General features: G+C 45.9%; 2 protein-coding genes across 2 annotated transcripts in view; one reads left to right on the top strand and one right to left on the bottom strand.

Annotated features, from left to right (window-relative positions):
- Nucleotides 1-22,073, bottom strand: part of LOC123757940 (uncharacterized) — a 444,009-nt gene that overhangs the window by 253,988 nt on the left and 167,948 nt on the right. The gene's annotated exons all lie outside the window — the stretch shown is intronic.
- LOC123757742 (semenogelin-1-like) lies at nucleotides 2,253-4,505 on the top strand. The gene has a single exon (XM_045741579.1). The coding sequence runs from the start codon at nucleotides 2,253-2,255 to the stop codon at nucleotides 4,503-4,505; it is 2,253 nt and encodes a 750-aa protein (XP_045597535.1).

Raw genomic sequence — 22,073 nt, 5'->3', positions numbered from 1 at the left:
ACAGTAATCCCCTGAACACTCATGTATGAGGAGATTACCTCACAGTCATCCCCCTGAACACTCTTGTGTGAGGAGATTACCTCACAGTCATCCCCCTGAACACTCATGTATGAGGAGATTACCTCACAGTCATCCCCCTGAACACTCTTGTGTGAGGAGATTACCTCACAGTCATCCCCCTGAACACTCATGTGTGAGATTACCTCACAGTAATCCCCCTGAACACTCATGTGTGAGGAGATTACCTCACAGTAATCCCCCTGAACACTCATGTGTGAGGAGATTACCTCACAGTAATCCCCCTGAACACTCATGTGTGAGATTACCTCACAGTCATCCCCCTGAACCCTCATGTGTGAGGAGATTACCTCACAGTAATCCCCCTGAACATGTGTGAGGAGATAATCAGATACCTCACAGTATCTCTGATGGACATCTCTCTTTTCTAATTCTTTCAGTTTCCGTCTAATTTTCAACCTCTCTTATTTTCTTAATTACTCCCAATTTCCATCCTACCCTCATTCCCTCCTTCCTTTCCTAATTTCTTGAATTCCTTCCTTCCCTTCTTCCTCCCTCCATCCCTCGCTTCTTTCCTCTCTAACTTTCTGCCAATTCCATTAATCAATCCTCTCTTGCGCCTCCATCCCTCTTATTGCCTATCTCTTCCACACACCATTTGTTATCAGCATTCCTTATTCCTATTCTCCGCTGTATGAAAACGCCGGAACTGATTACCAGCGAGAAAATTGCAGGATTGACGGTCCCTTCCTCTCTCATTAGGCAACAGTCAACTTGACTGTTTCCGCGTAGTTGAATTCAGTCATATTGCATTTTTCTCTCCTTGGGCAAGGGAAAATGTCTCTCTCATTTGCATACGTCTGTGTATTTCACTCACTCTTCTAATCCACCCGGGGATTTGTTAATCTAATTGCTTTTTAAGCTTATTTTTGGGAAAGATATTATGAGAAATGTGAGAGGGTAATATATATAATTATTGGATAAAGGGTACGTTGATTATTAGTGTATATTTCATATATTATATCTTTCTCTCTTACCAACACACATACACATTATTTCGGTCAATTTCTCTTGTTTTCCTAAACTGCACTTACACTCGCTTTTACTCATTCACTCACACTTTACTAGCACTTGAATCATCTTCCAGATGATGTAGAATCATTCCTCTCATTGTTTGCTGATGACGCAAAATTATGAGGAGGATTAAGACGGAGGAAGATAGTATGAGGCTACAAGATGACCTAGACAGACTGAATGAATGATCCAACAAATGGTTACTAAGGTTCAACCCGAATAAATGTAAGGTAATGAAACTAGGCAATGGAAACAGGAGGCTAGACACAGGATACCGAATGGGAGATGAAGTCCTTCATGAAACGGATAGAGAGAAGGATCTGAGAGTTGATATCACGCCAAACCTGTCACCTGAAGCCCACATCAAAGAATAACATCTGCAGCGTATGCGAGGCTGGCTAACATCAGAACTGCCTTCAGGAACCTGTGTAAGGAATCATTCAGATCCTTGTATACCACATATGTAAGACCAATCCTGGAGTATGCGGCTCCAGCATGGAGCCCGTACCTTGTCAAGCACAAGGCGAAGCTTGAAAAAGTTCAGTGGTATGCCACTAGGCTAGTCCCAGAACTAAGAGGCATAACTTACGAGGAAAGGCTGCGTGAAATGCATCTCACGACACTGGAAGACAGACGAGTAAGGGGAGACACGATCACTACCTACAAAATTCTCAGAGGAATTGACAGGGTAGATAAAGATAAACTGTATAACACGGGTGGTACGCGAACAAGGGGACACAGGTGGAAACTGAGTACCCAAATGAGCCACAAGGAACGTTAGAAAGAACTTTTTCAGTGTCAGATTAGTTAACAGATGGAATGCATTAGACAGTGATGTGGTGGAGGCTGACTCCATACACAGTTTCAAATGTAGATATGATAGAGCCCAGTAGGCTCAGGAATCTGTACACCTGTTGACAGTTGATAGACGGGACCAAAGAGTCAGAGCTCAACCCCCGCAAGCACAACTAGGGGAGTACTCACCTTCACTCACTTATTCACCCCTACAATGCATAACTCCAAACTCCCGAAACCTTGCCAGACGCCGGTCTCTTGCCACCAGAATTTCCAGACTCAGAATTATCGCTTTAATCCAGAGTTTCCAAAGTTTTCACGAGGAGACATAGGAACAGCATCATCATGGGAGGAACAGCATCATCATGGGAGGAACAGCATCATCATGGGAGGAACAGCATCGTCACGGGAGGAACAGCATCATCACGGGAGGAACAGCATCATCATGGGAGGAACAGCATCATGGGAGGAACAGCATTATCATGGGAGGAACAGCATCATCACGGGAGGAACAGCATCATCACGGGAGGAACAGCATCATCACGGGAGGAACAGCATCATCACGGGAGGAACAGCATCATCATGGGAGGAACAGCATCATCACGGGAGGAACAGCATCATCACGGGAGGAACAGCATCATCATGGGAGGAACAGCATCATCATGGGAGGAACAGCATCATCATGGGAGGAACAGCATCATCATGGGAGGAACAGCATCATCATGGGAGGAACAGCATCATCACTGGAGGAACAGCATCATCACGGGAGGAACAGCATCATCACAAGAGGAACAGCATCATCACAAGAGGAACAGCATCATCATGGGAGGAACAGCATCATCACTGGAGGAACAGCATCATCACGGGAGGAACAGCATCATCACAAGAGGAACAGCATCATCACAAGAGGAACAGCATCATCACGGGAGGAACAGCATCATCACAAGAGGAACAGCATCATCATGGGAGGAACAGCATCATCATGGGAGGAACAGCATCATCATGGGAGGAACAGCATCATCATGGGAGGAACAGCATCATCACAAGAGGAACAGCATCATCACGGGAGGAACAGCATCATCATGGGAGGAACAGCATCATCACAAGAGGAACAGCATCATCACAAGAGGAACAGCATCATCACAAGAGAAACAGCAGCATCATGGGAGGAACAGCATCATCACAAGAGGAACAGCATCATCATGGGAGGAACAGCATCATCATGGGAGGAACAGCATCTTCACAAGAGGAACAGCATCGTCACGGGAGGAACAGCATCATCATGGGAGGAACAGCATCATCATGGGAGGAACAGCATCATCATGGGAGGAACAGCATCATCATGGGAGGAACAGCATCATCATGGGAGGAACAGCATCATCAATGGAGGAACAGCATCATCACGGGAGGAACAGCATCATCACAAGAGGAACAGCATCATCACAAGAGGAACAGCATCATCACGGGAGGAACAGCATCATCATGGGAGGAACAGCATCATCACTGGAGGAACAGCATCATCACGGGAGGAACAGCATCATCACAAGAGGAACAGCATCATCACAAGAGGAACAGCATCATCATGGGAGGAACAGCATCATCATGGGAGGAATAGCATCATCACGGGAGGAACAGCATCATCACGGGAGGAACAGCATCATCACAAGAGGAACAGCATCATCACAAGAGGAACAGCATCATCATGGGAGGAACAGCATCATCACAAGAGGAACAGCATCATCACAAGAGGAACAGCATCATCATGGGAGGAACAGCATCATCACAAGAGGAACAGCATCATCACGGGAGGAACAGCATCATCATGGGAGGAACAGCATCATCACAAGAGGAACAGCATGATCACAAGAGGAACAGCATCATTACAAGAGAAACAGCATCATCATGGGAGGAACAGCATCATCATGGGAGGAGCAGCATCATCACGGGAGGAACAGCATCGTCACGGGAGGAACAGCATCATCACGGGAGGAACAGCATCATCATGGGAGGAACAGCATCATCATGGTAGGAACAGCATCATCACGGGAGGAACAGCATCATCACGGGAGGAACAGCATCATCATGGGAGGAACAGCATCATCATGGGAGGAACAGCATCATCACGGGAGGAACAGCATCATCACAAGAGGAACAGCATCATCACAAGAGAAACAGCATCATCATGGGAGGAACAGCATCATCACGGGAGGAACAGCATCATCACGGGAGGAACAGCATTATCATGGGAGGAACAGCATCATCACGGGAGGAACAGCATCATCACGGGAGGAACAGCATCATCACGGGAGGAACAGCATTATCATGGGAGGAACAGCATCATCACGGGAGGAACAGCAGCATCACAGGAGGAACAGCATTATCATGGGAGGAACAGCATCATCACAAGAGGAACAGCATCATCACAAGAGGAACAGCATCATCACAAGAGAAACAGCAGCATCACGGGAGGAACAGCATCATCACCAGAGGAACAGCATCATCACAAGAGAAACAGCAGCATCACGGGAGGAACAGCATCATCACAAGAGGAACAGCAACATCACGGGAGACCATTACAGCATGGTCCAAGAGCTGCCTCACATTGCCTTAACGTATAACGGACACTGAAGATGGAATCACACTCTTATATCTGGGCTTATACTACCAGGGTATATCCAGACCTAGTGAGATAGCCCGGGAGGTGGAGTTGGATATCCTGCAGGATAACATATAAGGTCTCCAGACATAGAAGAAGGTCGCCACTAAAGGTACACAGTTAGCAGAGCTCGTGGCAGAGGGAGGGGCGACTATGATTAAAGAAGCACCATACAGACTCCTGATCTCAAAGCTGCAGCTGAAAACTATTGTGGGGGAAATTGAATGGTTGTTAGTCGATCACCAATGCATGAAGAACTCTTCCAACTATCTTGAGGTTATATTGAGATGATTTCGGGGCTTTTTAAGTGTCCCCGCGGCCCGGTCCTCGGCCTCCACCCCCAGGAAGCAGCCCGTGACAGCTGACTAACACCCAGGTACCTATTTTACTGCTAGGTAACAGGGGCATAGGGTGAAAGAAACTCTGCCCATTGTTTCTCGCCGGCGCCCGGAATCGAACCCGGGACCACAGGATCACAAGTCCTGTGTGCTGTCCGCTCGGCCGACCGGCTCCCTATACTAAACGAAACATCTTGAAAAAAGACGAATGTTTATACATTCTCATGTCCACTTGGGGACTATCAGGTCTAACAATCTCAATATATAGACAAGACAACAACATCTCTTCCACCTCAAAGATCACATCGTCTGTACACGACCTGTCAATCAATAGATAATCTATAGATACATTGAAAGTAGATTTAATATAGCCAAATTTATTGACACGAACCATTCACTTAAGCTTACACTTAAAGTTAAGTCCTACCAGCTGCAAGACCAAGACCGAGCAACTAATGTGCAACACTTCTGTTGCAGCCGACCGATGAGAGTGTATTGGTAACCGCACCTTCATACCTGCATATAATGTATGCTATTGTCTCTGCCAATACGTATTCAATTTTCCTCTGCCTCCGAAGATGAGTCAATGTCCTTCAGCGAAACACATCCTTTAGCAACATGCGTTGGGCCATTTCAAAGAAATTTCTGTGTTTTTCACACACACACACACACAGCACAAACACTTACACTCCCACGACGCACTCAACCCTCACTCAACGCACTAGACACCAGCTGCCAGTTCTATACACTACAAATCTGTGGTCTACAGGAAACTCATTTTTTAATCCCAGACTAAGGTATCCCAGACACTACGATCTCAACTCCAGCAGCTCCTCAAGTGAAGGGAATTGAAACCCCCTGCTAATAATATTCCCTAGGGCAAATAACGAGAGAAAACTTCGATGAGTCCTCGCCTGACTTCGAGTGCTACTCAGACTCCAACGAAATGAGCCGGGGGAAAAATTTCTGTCCTTCAATCATTCGTCGTCGCCGTAATACCCAGCAGTAAGGGATTTAGCTGCAAAAATCCTCGAAGCTAATCAAAGTTTTCAGGGCTTTTGCGGCTCCGATCTTTATTTATTCCTTCATTCCACTTTCAATTTTTTCTGCTTCTGCTCCGTCTTCGTTTTTAGTGGCGCCGGTGTGTGTGTGTGTGTGTGCTTGTGTGTGTTTGTGTGCTTGTGTGTGTGTGTGTGTGTGTGTGCGTGTGTGTGTGTGTGTGTGTGTGTGTGTGTGTGTGTGTGTGTGTGTGTGTGTGTGTGTGTGTGTGTGTGTGTGTGTGTGTGTGTGTGTGTGTGTGTAATTACCTAAGTGTAATTACCTAAGTGTAGTTACAGGATGAGAGCTACGCTCGTGGTGTCCCGTCTTCCCAGCACTCTTTGTCATATAACGCTTTGAAACTACTATGTGTGTGTGTGTGTGTGCTTGTGTGTGTTTTTACTAGTTGTGTTTTTGCGGGGGTTGAGCTTTGCTCTTTCGGCCCGCCTCTCAACTGTCAATCAACTGTTTACTAACTACTTTTTTTTTTTTTTTTTCCCACACCACACACACACACACACCCCAAAAGCAGCCCGTGACAGCTGACTAACTCCCAGGTACCTATTTACTGCTAGGTAACAGGGGCACTTAGGGTGAAAGAAACTTTGCCCATTTGTTTCTGCCTCGTGCGGGAATCGAACCCGCGCCACAGAATTACGAGTCCTGCGCGCTATCCACCAGGCTACGAGGCCCCACAAAAATGTGTGTGTGTGTGTGTGTGTGTGTGTGTGTGTGTGTGTGTGTGTGTGTGTGTGTGTGTGTGTGTGTGTGTGTGTGTGTGTGTGTGTGTGTGTGTGTGTGCGGGTGGTTGGGTGTTTTATAACACATTACGTGGCTGTATCCACCACTGCTTCTCTCTGCAACCTCTACAACCTGATCCAAGCAGCAACTCTACACATCTCCTGGACGGCCAGTGGTCGCCCGTGACAGTGGCTGAGTGCTCAAAGTCTCCCACTTCCCCGTCGGATATTGCCCTTAAGGCTGGAGGTCCACCTCAGGGGGCGCAGGCCCCCCCCCCCCGGAAGCTCCCCAGACTGGACACATCCCCCAGAGAGTCCTGGAACACGAGGGTGTCCCCCCAACACACATCACAGTTTGTGCCACCAGAGCCAGGAGTCATCAAGCATTTACGAAACCTGTACATCCTTATACAACCATGATGATTTTGTTTACGTTTATTAAATAGTTTATGAGCTCTGGAACACTAGGAGGTTGTATTATAACAATAACAACCTCAGGTTGAGAATTTTCGAAGCTCATAAACTAATAAATGCGAACAAAGCCGCCATGATTAAGGAAAGATGAAGAGGTTTCGTAATTTTTGCAAATTCTTTGTTGAATCGTGGCCCTGGACAGGTTTAAGGAAACTGATAATGAGCGTTCGATCCCCACTGGTCCAAGTAGTTGGGTATAGTTCCTTCACTAAAATCCCGTATCCCAGTTAATATCCTGTATTTGTATCCCAGCTCCTATCTTATCCTCGTATCCCAGCTCGTATCCTGTCTTTGAATTCACCTAGTTATACTTGCGGGGGTTGACCTCTGCTCTTTCGGCCCGCCTCTTAACTGTTACTAGCTACTATGGTTTTTTTTTCACTCACACAGACACCCATGAAGCAGCCCGTAATAACTGCTAGGTAACAGGAGCATCAGGTTGAAAGAAACTCTGCCCATTTGTCTCTGCCGGCGTCAGGAATCGAACCCGGGCCACAGAATTACGAATCCCGTGCGCTGTCCACTCAGCTACCAAACCCCCTTATATCCCAGTATCCCAGCTCCTATGCTGTCCGCGTATCCCTTCCATGTGCTAAATAGCCAGACTGGCTTAGCACTTCTGATAATTGCCTTGAGGTAATCCCCTTCACTATGCACCAGCTGATAAGTGAGGCGACATTCCCTGAGTGCTGGTGATTTGTGTTTACTTAAATATTAGCGTGATTTGTCAACTTTGAAAACACTAATGATATGTATCGTAAAATAATTCCAGCAACTGTCTGGAATATATGTTCTCTCTCTCTCTCTCTCTCTCTCTCTCTCTCTCTCTCTCTCTCTCTCTCTCTCTCTCTCTCTCTCTCTCTCTCTCTCTCTCTCTCTCTCTCTCTCTCTCTCTCTCTCTCTCTCTCTCTCTTTCCCTCTCTCTCCCAAACGTAGATAACCAAACATCAATGGGTCCAGTCTCTAATTAATATTACAATCATTAAAACGTATTTTACTAACAGACAATGACTAGACAATCACTGTAACCAATCACAGTTTGTGATTTAATAAACTCATATACAAGAACAGTCTTAAACTGTAAATCTGCGACAGTTTGGCTGATGGAATCCTTACTACCATTCGCATTTTGTCACATATATGACAAAAGTCATATATGTGAATGACTAAAAGCATATAAAACATATATGGTTTTAGTCCTGACTGGGTTTATAAGTAATGAGTGGATTTACAAGTGAGGAAGAGGCATTCGGAGATGGAGACCAATTTGAATAGTAATTGATTCAATTTGCACACGTACAGTCGCATAAAATTGTCACTTTCCAATTTGCTGGATTTTCGCGTGTGTTGTCTCCAGCTAGGAAATGACGTATGTGGGTGTGAGTGCGTTACGTTGGAGATGACTGTTAGTGGTGAGTGCGTTACGTTGGAGATGACTGTTAGTGGTGAGTGGATTGCGTGTGATTGAGAGATGAATAATTGGTGACTGTCGATGTAATGTCTCTGAGTAACAGTTACTGGTGACTGTTGGAACTGACTTGCAAATGACAATACGTGTGTGTAAATGAAGTATTATTGCGTGAGCGAATGCGCTCATGTTTACTACATCAATCTCGCTTAGAATCTTGTACGTTGTAATCATATCTCCTCTGCTCCCTATTTCTTCCAGTGTGGTGAGGTCCAGGACCAGGATTCATCAAGCATTGCCCCAACCACTCACTAAATCTGTATATTTTTCCTTAATCATTGTTTTCATTTATTAAACAGTTTGAGCTCCGAAGGTTGTTATAAACAACCTCTCTCGAGGTTGTTTATAACAATAATAACCTTGAGTTATGACAATCGACTTGAGAATGGTCCAGGACGGACCGAAACGTCGTCGTCCCTTCACCTTCTAGTGTGTGGTCTGGTCAACATACTTTAGCCACGTTATTGTGACTCATCGCCTGCATTGAGTTGTGAAGTTTCGAAGCTCGTAAACTGTTTAATAAATGTCAAAGCCGCCACGATTAAGGAAAGATGCACAGGTTTCGTAAGTAGTTGCGTAAATACTAAATGAATCCTGCCTCTGATTCTAAAGATTTTCCTCGTATGTTTTCTTCTAATTTCAGAAACGACGAGTGTTGCATATCTCTATAGCTGTTCTAGTTTTAATTTGTGTTTTTATGAGTTGGAGATTCCACGTCTGTGCTGCAGACTATGTAACATGTCTCACGTAGGTTGTGCACCTTCTCTACAGAACCGTAACTGTCGTCAGCTCCCGCTCACCTCCTTACAAATAAGTACCATCAATTCGATTTATCGTGCATCCTGTAGTTTTCCTATTTAAGGACTGAAAAAGGTTGATTTAGTGGTTCTTTTCATCACTCGAGCGACTGATCTAAACTTTGGATTCCACGAGAGAAAGTCTAAATTGTCCCATTAAAAGACTCTAACCCCATTTCTCCTCAGATTCTCTCTCCCCATCCCCTCTCTCCCCAACTCTTCTCTCCCCATTCCCCTCTCTTCCCAAGCACTCTCCCCAAACCCACTCTTTCCAATCAGTCCTTGTCACCTGTAAGCGCTGATCCTTTGTCACCTTCCGTCAAGTGGTGGGGTCTTGTCACCTGTCAAATGGTGGAGGCCTTGTCATCTGTCAAGTGGTGGGCCTTGTCACCTGTCAAGTGGTGGGCCTTGTCACCTGTCAAGTGGTGGGCCTTGTCACTTGTCATGTGGCGTGCCTTGCCAGCTCCGTCAATTGGTGCTGTTACTATTCTTATTACTCTTTGGACTTTCTGTCAACCTTGCATGACCAAATCCGCCTCTTAAGTCCCCCTCATGGACTTAAGGCGGGGAGGGAGGGGGAGAGAGAGGGAAGAACAGGGGGGATAGACTTTAATGGCACAATTGAAACTTTCACTCGAGGAATTCAAAGTTTAAATCAGCCGGTTGAGTGCTGAAAAGAAACACTAAATCATCCCTTTTCGGACTTTTAAAGAGTTGAGAGCAGCAGGATGCGCGGTGCACCAAATTTGTGTTGATTCCTTGAGTAGAGAAGGAAAGGGGTGTTGGCGAAGGTCAAAGGTCTAGATGGGGAGGAGTTATTGACTTTGAAAGTAAGGAGAGTTCGCAATAGCCACGGCTCCTGAAGTAGACATCTGGATTAACTATATACAGACATAAAAGAGAGAACAAAGGCAGTAAAGAGACTGTCTGTACTGCCTCTGTAAAGTAAAGAGAAAAATATAGTAAAAAAAGGATACTGTGAACTTGAGAACACTTGTTTTAGTTATCGACTCCAGGAGGAATTTCCAGGCGCGCTCCATCAGCTGGTTTGTGGAGTGAGTCGCACTCCCAGGCAGCGTCCAGGACCCGGAGGAAACCAATAAGCTTAGCGAGCAGTAGGTGAGCTGAGGCCGCGAGAAGCTGACCTCGGCACCAACCCCGTCGTGATGGGTGAGAGCCGCTGCTAGTTTCCACACCTACACAGTCAGAGTATTTCGACACTCATTCTTTTCCCTCGTTCTCCTCTCTCTTTTTCCCTCTTCCTATATACTATAGCCTCATGATTCTGCGATACACTGACGACACCACGCCAGCACCATCCTTCCCCCTCCTCTCACCATGACAATAACGTATCATCAACATAGACAACTTCATCCACTGTTCTGCTCTGAACGTCTTGTTCTCTCGTAAGTCTTGCTTCACCAAATTCCTCCTCCGTCATGTTTCTCTCGGTGACAGCTTCTCGACCTCCAACTGGGCTGTTAGACAATTGCTAAGATATCTGTGGCTGATTTACGACAGAGGAAAGCTGTAAATCTTAGAGGGTGGAGGGATATATTACTGGGTAAGTCCATAATCTTAGGAGTAATCGGTATTGGATTCTTTGGAGGAACCAGTTGGAGTTGGTTTTGATCAGGGGGGGAGGCAATTGGGGGAGTTGGGGGGGGGTGGGGTGATGGCAATTGTGATGGTGGGACAAGGTGGTTGGGGGGGGGGGTGATGGCAATTGTGATGGTGGGACAAGGTGGTTGGGGGGGGGGGTGATGGTGTGATGATATGGCACTTGGAAAGGTAATTAGGACTAAGAGCTGCGATATGAGGACAGTGCAAGAGAACGATGCCTAACCACTTGCATCGGGGGATCAAACGCCAACCTTCAATAAGCCAGGCCGTCGCCTCTTCCAACCAGTCCAAGTGACGTTTACGAGTGACATCTCGACAAATACGTTGATGTATAGAGATAACAGTTTACTTGATGTATCTGTCCATTAATACTCAAATTCCTCTAATATACAAAACCACATTAAACAAAACAATTATGTACAATAGGCCTATATTAGAGTAAAACAAAAAAATATTGGAAGCCTATCCTAAGTAATAGTTAAATGTCAGTAGATCATAAATTTTTAATTGTCTGCTTTTAATAATTCAATAATTATAAACCTATTAGCAATAACATATTAAAATGAGCAATAATTGATATATATATATATATATATATATATATATATATATATATATATATATATATATATATATATATATATATATATATATATATATATTACATTAACGTTTGTTATTAATATTATTACCCAAAAAGTCAAGCAATAAAAACTCTGAAACAAAAGTATAAAACAGTGGAGTGGACAGCAGCAGGAGACACACCACACGACAATATTGGTGTGGGCGGCCACCACGGGAGCCCCACCACTCTCTTCTTGACGTATTGGCCAGACTCCCTGGCTCATGCCGCTCGTAACTCCTGCTTTTTTTGTATTACTAGAGAAAAAAAGAGGGGAGAGTAATAGCCTTGTTCTCTTCCCCAGGAGGGGTCTGAGGGGATAGTTCAAGCCTTATATGACCCCAGGAGGGGTCTGAGGGGATAGTTCAAGCCTTATATGACCCCAGGAGGGGTCTGAGGGGATAGTTCACGCCTTATATGACCCCAGGAGGGGTCTGAGGGGATAGTTGAAGCCTTATATGACCCCAGGAGGGGTCTGAGGGGATAGTTCAAGCCTTATATGACCCCAGGAGGGGTCTGAGGGGATAGTTCACGCCTTATATGACCCCAGGAGGGGTCTGAGGGGATAGTTCGAGCCTTATATGACCCAAGGAGGGGTCTGAGGGGATAGTTCAAGCCTTATATGATACCAGGTGGGGTCTGAGGGGATAGTTCAAGCCCTTATATGACCCCAGGAGGGGTCTGAGGGGATAGTTCAAGCCTTATATGATCCCAGGTGGGGTCTGAGGGGATAGTTCAAGCCCTTATATGACCCCAGGAGGGGTCTGAGGGGATAGTTCAAGCCTTATATGACCCCAGGAGGGGTCTGAGGGGATAGTTCACGCCTTATATGACCCCAGGAGGGGTCTGAGGGGATAGTTCACGCCTTATATGACCCCAGGAGGGGTCTGAGGGGATAGTTCACGCCTTATATGACCCCAGGAGGGGTCTGAGGGGATAGTTGAAGCCTTATATGACCCCAGGTGGGGTCTGAGGGGACAATCAATGCCATACGAACACAAATAATATAATTTTGTTTTTTAACAATTTAAAACAAGAATTATTTAAAAAAAAATAATTTTAATTGCCTTAGGATCAAATACTATGCTGACCAAGTTGTGTTTAGTGCCTATAGTATGCTGTACTTACATAATAAGTACCACAGTACTTATTATGCTGAGCCTACAGTGTATACTGACTGTCGCGTCCTTTCTCTGCCTCTCTCTTCCTTCCTCCCTCCCTTGCCCTCCTCTCCCTTCTCTCCCTTCCCTCCCTTCTCTCCCTTCTCTCCCTTCTCTCCCTTCCCTCCCTTCCCTCCCTTCTCTCCCTTCTCTCCCTGCCCTCCCTGCCCCTCCCTGCCCCTCCCTGCTCTCCCTGCCCTCCCTGCCCCTCCGCCAGCCTGGTGAGCGGAGTCGGGTCCCGGCCCAGACACCTGTCGCAGAATACTGATGCAAGAATCATGGAGCCAGGCAAGGCTTCCCGCTCCCGCCTTCCTCTACACGCATAAGAATGAGTGACAACAATTTTACCTCGTCCTGGAGGAGAGGTTGGTTGGTGGGGGAGGTGGTGGGGGAGTTGGTGGGGGAGTTGGTGGAGGGTTGTTGGTGGGGGAGGTGGTGGGGGGTTGTTGGTAGGGGAGGTGGTGGGGTTGTTGGTGGGGGAGGTGGTGGGGGGTTGTTGGTGGGGGAGGTGGTGGGGGGTTGTTGGTGGGGGAGGTGGTGGGGTTGTTGGTGGGGAAAGTGGGTGATCAGAGTAGGGAGAGTGGGGGGGGGGAGGAAGGAAAGAAGGAAGGAAGTGGGGCAACAAGACCCCGCAGGGTGGGGACACACGGCTCAACGGGAAGGTTGGGGGTAAAATATGTTACAGAGAAAATACATAAAATAGGGGAAAACCAATGGAAACATAAAATTGGCGATACAGGATGATGAAGGGAGGAACTAGCGTTAAGGGAAGAATATTTTTACCCTACATATGAAAGGGAGGAGAGTAAAGGGTAAGAAAGATGAAGAATAAACAGCATATATATATATATATATATATATATATATATATATATATATATATATATATATATATATATATATATATATATATATATATATATATATATATTGCCGAGGGAATGAGTAAGGATTTATATAAAATTTGATATATTGTTCTCATAACAAATAAAGCCATTTTCCGCCAGAATATATACTGCGAAGCCGTAAATATAGTTTAACATGTTCTTTCTGTTTCTGATTACTTGATGAACCTTTCCACTGTGTCACCTTTCCACTTGACGAACCTTTCCATCAGTCACTTTTTTTCTTTACTAAATAATATTCAATATAAAGATCATATTTACATCAATTTACAAGGGAAAATACTACATTATATATATATATATATATATATATATATATATATATATATATATATATATATATATATATATATATATATGTATATGTATATATAGTATAGTTTATATAATTCTCAGTAAACCAATTTTAGTCACTGAATGGATTCAAGATCCATAGTGTTGGTCCACTGGTGACCACGGATACCTTTGGGGTGCCTCTGTATCTTTGGGTTACTTGCGACAACGGTATAACATGAACTTTCACGTTTCTTCAGTAACTCAGTCATATTCATCTTCAAAATTGTTATCTTAGAGTTTGCTTAAGTTTTCAGTAACACTCAAAATCTCTCTCACAGAACACGCACACAGTTCTCAGTTGAGAGGCGGGACCAAAGAGCCAGAGGTCAACCCCCGCAAGCACAAATAGGTGAATACAACTAGCTAAGTACACACACACACACACACACACACACACACACACACACACACACACACACACACACACACACACACACACACACACACACACACACACACACAAATAATATGAATCCTTATCATAATTAATAGTGATTATTCACACTTCATTATTATAAACAATTATAATTCTATAATTTAACTATTAAATCCCTAACTCACAAACATTGTATCATTAGTTATAAACACTTTTGTCAGATTTCATCACCACGGTTGTGTAGAGTATTCGAGGGGATTAAGTGTCGGATCGGGTTAACTATTGGATCATATAAAGTATCGGATCGCATGGAGTATTTGTTCGGATCGAGGTTCGAACTCTGGCTGTAGGCGGTGAAATCCCGAGGCGGGTTGAATCCTCCTGATAAACTCTCCGTGAGGGGGAGTGAGGGGAGGTGTTAGGGTGAGGGGAGAGTGTTGGTTGTCATGGCGACCAGTCGTGGACATCTCCTGAGGGGACTTTGTCAGGCTGAGGGGTAGCAAAGCGCTGTTTTTGTATTGGGTAAGGAAATACTTGTCGATATCAGCGCAGTCTGGGAAACTATCGCTAAATTATCGGCCAAAGGCAACACAAAAATTCTAAGGATATGTTTTGGGGAAGAAAACACTGTTTTTTTCCTTATGTATGTCAGTGTTTTTTTCCTTCAGTATTCTGTTCTTCTAAGTCATTTATTCGGTTAATAAAAAAAACATATTTACCGTGTAGTCTACACGAATACTTCCAACTTCCAAGTGGAGGCGAGAGGCGGGTACCAGAAGCTGGAGCTCACAATTTGTGAGCACACACGCGTGCACGCATGCAAGTTCGGAATTCGCAGTCCACGAATCAGGGTTCGATTCCAGGCACCGCCAGAAACAATTTTGCAGAATTTCTTTCATCTGCTGTCTCTGTTGACCTAGCAGTAAATAGGTACCCAGGAGGACAAAGAAATCACATTAACGTGATGTATCAATGTCGTGGTGTAGTGGTCTAAGGCGTTTGCTTGGGAATACCCTGAACATAGGTTCGAATCCTCCTCACGGCTCCAACTAATTTTCTCGCAGGTACCTATCTTGAGGTTATCTTGAGATGATTTCGGGGCTTTAGTGTCCCCGCGGCCCGGTCCTCGACCAGGCCTCCACCCCCAGGAAGCAGCCCGTGACAGCTGACTAACACCCAGGTACCTATTTTACTGCTAGGTAACAGGGGCATAGGGTGAAAGAAACTCTGCCCAATGTTTCTCGCCGGCGCCTGGGATCGAACCCAGGACCACAGGGTCACAAGTCCAGCGTGCTGTCCGCTCGGCCGACCGGCTCCCCAGGAGCCGACCTAGAAGTAAGACAGCTACTGTGGGCTTCATAATGGGGAAGAGTGCGTGAGAGAGAGAGAGAGAGAGAGAGAGAGAGAGAGAGAGAGAGAGAGAGAGAGAGAGAGAGAGAGAGAGGCAGGTGCGTTCTAAGACCTCAGCGCGCAGGACTCGTAATCTTCAGGCCCGGGTTCGATTCCCGGCGCCAGCGAGGAACAATGGGCAGAGTTTCTTTCACTCTGATCCCCCTGTTACCTAGCAGCAAATAGGTACCTGGGAGATAGACAGCTGTTCCGGGCTGCTTTCTATGTGTGTGGAAACAAACTATTAGTATCAGTTGATTGATTGACAGTTGAGAGGCGGGCCGAAAGAGCAGAGCTCAACCCCCGCAAGCACAATTAGGTGAATACAACAAGGTAAATACAACTAGGTGAATACAACTAGGTGAATACACACACTAAATTACCGGTCAATACACAAGAACAGAGGAGCTGTAATACACAATTATGTCATAGTCATACATTACCGATAACTATGTCATGGGTCACTACTGTCATGGGTCACTACTGTCATGGTCACTACTGTCATGGGTCACTACTGTCATGGTCACTACTGTCATGGTCACTACTGTCATGGTCACTACTGTCATGGTCACTACTGTCATGGGTCACTACTGTCATGGTCACTACTGTCATGGGTCACTACTGTCATGGGTCACTACTGTCATGGTCACTACTGTCATGGGTCACTACTGTTATGGTCAATACTGTCATGGGTCACTACTGTCATGGTCACTACTGTCATGGTCACTACTGTCATGGATCACTACTGTCATGGGTCACTACTGTCATGGGTCACTACTGTCATGGTCACTACTGTCATGGGTCACTACTGTCATGGTCACTACTGTCATGGGTCACTACTGTCATGGGTCACTACTGTCATGGTCACTACTGTCATGGATCACTACTGTCATGGGTCACTACTGTCATGGGTCACTACTGTCATGGTCACTACTGTCATGGGTCACTACTGTTATGGTCAATACTGTCATGGGTCACTACTGTCATGGTCACTACTGTCATGGTCACTACTGTCATGGTCACTACTGTCATGGGTCACTACTGTCATGGTCACTACTGTCATGGGTCACTACTGTCATGGTCACTACTGTCATGGTCACTACTGTCATGGATCACTACTGTCATGGGTCACTACTGTCATGGTCACTACTGTCATGGTCACTACTGTCATGGGTCACTACTGTCATGGGTCACTACTGTCATGGGTCACTACTGTCATGGTCACTACTGTCATGGGTCACTACTGTCATGGGTCACTACTGTCATGGTCACTACTGTCATGGTCACTACTGTCATGGTCACTACTGTCATGGGTCACTACTGTCATGGTCACTACTGTCATGGTCACTACTGTCATGGGTCACTACTGTCATGGTCACTACTGTCATGGGTCACTACTGTCATGGTCACTACTGTCATGGTCACTACTGTCATGGGTCACTACTGTCATGGTCACTACTGTCATGGTCACTACTGTCATGGGTCACTACTGTCATGGGTCACTACTGTCATGGTCACTACTGTCATGGGTCACTACTGTTATGGTCAATACTGTCATGGGTCACTACTGTCATGGTCACTACTGTCATGGTCACTACTGTCATGGTCACTACTGTCATGGGTCACTACTGTCATGGTCACTACTGTCATGGGTCACTACTGTCATGGGTCACTACTGTCATGGTCACTACTGTCATGGATCACTACTGTCATGGGTCACTACTGTCATGGTCACTACTGTCATGGGTCACTACTGTCATGGTCACTACTGTCATGGGTCACTACTGTTATGGTCAATACTGTCATGGGTCACTACTGTCATGGTCACTACTGTCATGGTCACTACTGTCATGGTCACTACTGTTATGGTCAATACTGTCATGGGTCACTACTGTCATGGGTCACTACTGTCATGGTCACTACTGTCATGGTCACTACTGTCATGGGTCACTACTGTCATGGTCACTACTGTCATGGGTCACTACTGTCATGGGTCACTACTGTCATGGTCACTACTGTCATGGATCACTACTGTCATGGGTCACTACTGTCATGGTCACTACTGTCATGGGGCACTACTGTCATGGTCACTACTGTCATGGGTCACTACTGTCATGGGTCACTACTGTCATGGTCACTACTGTCATGGTCACTACTGTCATGGGTCACTACTGACATGGGTCACTACTGTCATGGGTCACTACTGTCATGGGAACTACTGTCATGGGTCACTACTGTCATGGGTCACTACTGTCATGGGAACTACTGTCATGGGTCACTACTGTCATGGGTCACTACTGTCATGGGTCACTACTGTCATGTTCACTACTGGCATGGTCACTACTGTCATGGGTCACTACTGTCATGTTCACTACTGGCATGGTCACTACTGTCATGGGTCACTACTGTCATGGGTCACTACTGTCATGGGTCACTACTGTCATGGCCACTACTGTCATGGTCACTACTGTCATGGGTCACCACTGTCATGGTCACTACTGTCATGGTCACTACTGTCATGGCCACTACTGTCATGGTCACTACTGTCATGGGTCACTACTGTCATGGCCACTACTGTCATGGTCACTACTGTCATGGGTCACTACTGTCATGGTCACTACTGTCATGGGTCACTACTGTCATGGGTCACTACTGTCATGGTCACTACTGTCATGGGTCACTACTGTCATGGTCACTACTGTCATGGGTCACTACTGTCATGGGTCACTACTGTCATGGTCACTACTGTCATGGTCACTACTGTCATGGGTCACTACTGTCATGGGTCACTACTGTCATGGGTCACTACTGTCATGGTACACTACTGTCATGGGTCACTACTGTCATGGCCACTACTGTCATGGGTCACTACTGTCATGGGTCACTACTGTCATGGTACACTACTGTCATGGGTCACTACTGTCATGGCCACTACTGTCATGGCCACTACTGTCATGGTCACTACTGTCATGGGTCACTACTGTCATGGGTCACTACTGTCATGGGTCACTACTGTCATGGGTCACTACTGTCATGGGTCACTACTGTCATGGCCACTGCTGTCATGGTCACTACTGTCATGGTCACTACTGTCATGGGTCACTACTCTCATGGGTCACTACTCTCATGGTCACTACTGTCATGGGTCACTACTGTCATGGCCACTACTGTCATGGTCACTACTGTCATGGGTCACTACTGTCATGGGTCACTACTGTCATGGGTCACTACTGTCATGGTCACTACTGTCATGGTCACTACTGTCATGGGTCACTACTGTCATGGTCACTACTGTCATGGTCACTACTGTCATGGGTCACTACTGTCATGGCCACTACTGTCATGGTCACTACTGTCATGGGTCACTACTGTCATGGGTCACTACTGTCATGGGTCACTACTGTCATGGTCACTACTGTCATGGGTCACCACTGTCTTGGTCACTACTGTCATGGGTCACTACTGTCATGGGTCACTACTGTCATGGTCACTACTGTCATGGGTCACTACTGTCATGGTCACTACTGTCATGGCCACTACTGTCATGGGTCACTACTGTCATGGTCACTACTGTCATGGTCACTACTGTCATGGTCACTACTGTCATGGTCACTACTGTCATGGCCACTACTGTCATGGGTCACTACTGTCATGGTCACTACTGTCATGGTCACTACTGTCATGGGTTACTACTGTCATGGCCACTACTGTCATGGCCACTACTGTCATGGTCACTACTGTCATGGCCACTACTGTCATGGGTCACTACTGTCATGGTCACTACTGTCATGGTCACTACTGTCATGGTCACTACTGTCATGGTCACTACTGTCATGGGTCACTACTGTCATGATCACTACTGTCATGGTCACTACTGTCATGGTCACTACTGTCATGGTCACTACTGTCATGGCCACTACTGTCATGGGTCACTACTGTCATAGTCACTACTGTCATGGTCACTACTGTCATGGTCACTACTGTCATGGTCACTACTGTCATGGTCACTACTGTCATGGATCACTACTGTCATGGTCACTACTGTCATGGTCACTACTGTCATGGGTCACTACTGTCATGGCCACTACTGTCATGGTCACTACTGTCATGGTCACTACTGTCATGGCCACTACTGTCATGGTCACTACTGTCATGGTCACTACTGTCATGGGTCACTACTGTCATGGTCACTACTGTCTACCATAAAGTATCTGATCTTCCTTCCTGTCCCGCCCTCCCTTTTCCTTACTCTATTCCTCATTCCATTCCACATTACCTTTCTCTCGTCTTTCCATTCCCCCTTCCTTTCTACCTGCTCCCTTAATTACCACTCTCAATTCCCCCTCTTTCCATACCTTGTATAAAACGTTGTCACCCGGTATAACACGTTGTCACCCGGTATAACACGTTGCCACCCGGTATAACACGTTGTCACCCGGTATAACACGTTGCCACCCGGTATAACACGTTGTCACCCGGTATAAAACGTTGTCACCCTTTATAAAACGTTGTCACCCGGTGTAAAACGTTGTCACCCTTTATAAAACGTTGTCACCCTTTATAAAACGTTGTCACCCTGTGTAAAACGTTGTCACCCGGTATAAAACGTTGTCACCCGGTGTAAAACGTTGTCACCCGGTGTCACCTGGTGTAAAAGTCTCCGTCTATAGAATTCTAAATCACGCCCGCAATCTCTTTTTTTTATTTTTCCACTGAAACGATCCCTGTGACAAAACCCGCATAATTGGCATCCTCTTTAAAACTGCCAACTCTATTTTTTGACCACCAGTGCCACTCTTCCCCTTTGTGTTGTTCTCATGTTATCTGGTATTGTCTGAGGAACATTGCATTAGTGATCATTTCAGTCATTTTAGTTTCTGCTGTTGCTATTATATCGGAGTTTGTTTCTTCAGTCCTTTCAGTTCTTCTACTTTGTTTGATGTTCCATCAGATTTGTATTTTCTTCATTGATACTTTGTTCTCTATATGGGAAGGTTTCATATAGGTTGATGCAGGTGTAAAAGGGATGGAAAGGGTGGAAGAGCTGAGGAAAGACCCTAAGAGTGGAGAGTACTGAAGTAGGGGTTGTTAGTGTTTTTTTTCTACCACAGACGTGGCCACACATTTACAATGCTAACCAGCATATATACATTTTCTTCTGTCCTCGATGGACAGGGTTAGAGATGTGTTAAACATATAGTTCAGGGGTTTATTGAACAATCAACCATAGAAGATGATTCGGTGTGTGGTTGGGGCAGATCCTTAATTAACTTTAATTTCCCCCTGGAATACGACCCGCTAAATCGTTTAACAACCAGGTACACATTCACTGCTTGGTGAACAGAGGCATACAGTTAAGGATTGGCGCCTAGTCAATCCTCCCCGGCTAGGCTGCGAACGCAGGCCAAATCGCTGGCAAAGGGCGGAGAGAGTGTCTTACCACTGCGCCACGGAGACCAAATCGTTGTTCCAGAGCCAGCAAGGAAGTGGTCTGGGTTCCTTCCCCCCCCCCCCCTCCCTTCCCCCTTCTTCCTCTTCTCTAACCTCCAACTTCTCTCTCCTTCTCTCTCCTCCTCCCTTCTTCTCACTCTTTCCCTGCGCTGTGTGTCTGTACATGTGCGTGCATGTGTGTGTGTGTGTGTGTGTGTGGGTGTGTGGGTGTGTGGGTGTGTGTGTACTCACCTATATGTGCTTGCAGGATCGAGCATTGACTCCTGGATCCCGACAGAATACGGCGGGAGGGGATCCCGGACTCTTGGATTCTTGGATCTCTTGGTGTGTGTGTGTGTGTGTGTACTCACCTAGTTGTACTCACCTAGTTGTGTTTGCGGGGGTTGAGCTCTGGCTCTTTGGTCCCGCCTCTCAACCGTCAATCAACAGGTGTACAGATTCATGAGCCTATCGGGCTCTGTCATATCTACACTTGAAACTGTGTATGGAGTCAGCCTCCACCACATCACTTCCTAATGCATTCCATTTGTCAACCACTCTGTCACTAAAAAAGTTCTTTCTAATATCTCTGTGGCTCATTTGGGCACTCAGTTTCCACCTGTGTCCCCTTGTGCGTGTTCCCCTTGTGTTAAATAGACTGTCTTTACCTACCCTATCAATCCCCTTCAGAATCTTGAATGTGGTGATCATGTCCCCCCTAACTCTTCTGTCTTCCAGCGAAGTGAAGTTTAATTCCCGTAGTCTCTCCTCGTAGCTCATACCTCTCAGCTCGGGTACTAGTCTGGTGGCAAACCTTTGAACCTTTTCCAGTTT

This window comes from Procambarus clarkii, chromosome 40, assembly GCF_040958095.1.
Source record: "Procambarus clarkii isolate CNS0578487 chromosome 40, FALCON_Pclarkii_2.0, whole genome shotgun sequence".
Taxonomy (NCBI): domain Eukaryota; kingdom Metazoa; phylum Arthropoda; class Malacostraca; order Decapoda; family Cambaridae; genus Procambarus; species Procambarus clarkii.
Note: the sequence above shows the minus strand (reverse complement) of the source record. Positions and strands in the feature narration are given on the sequence as shown.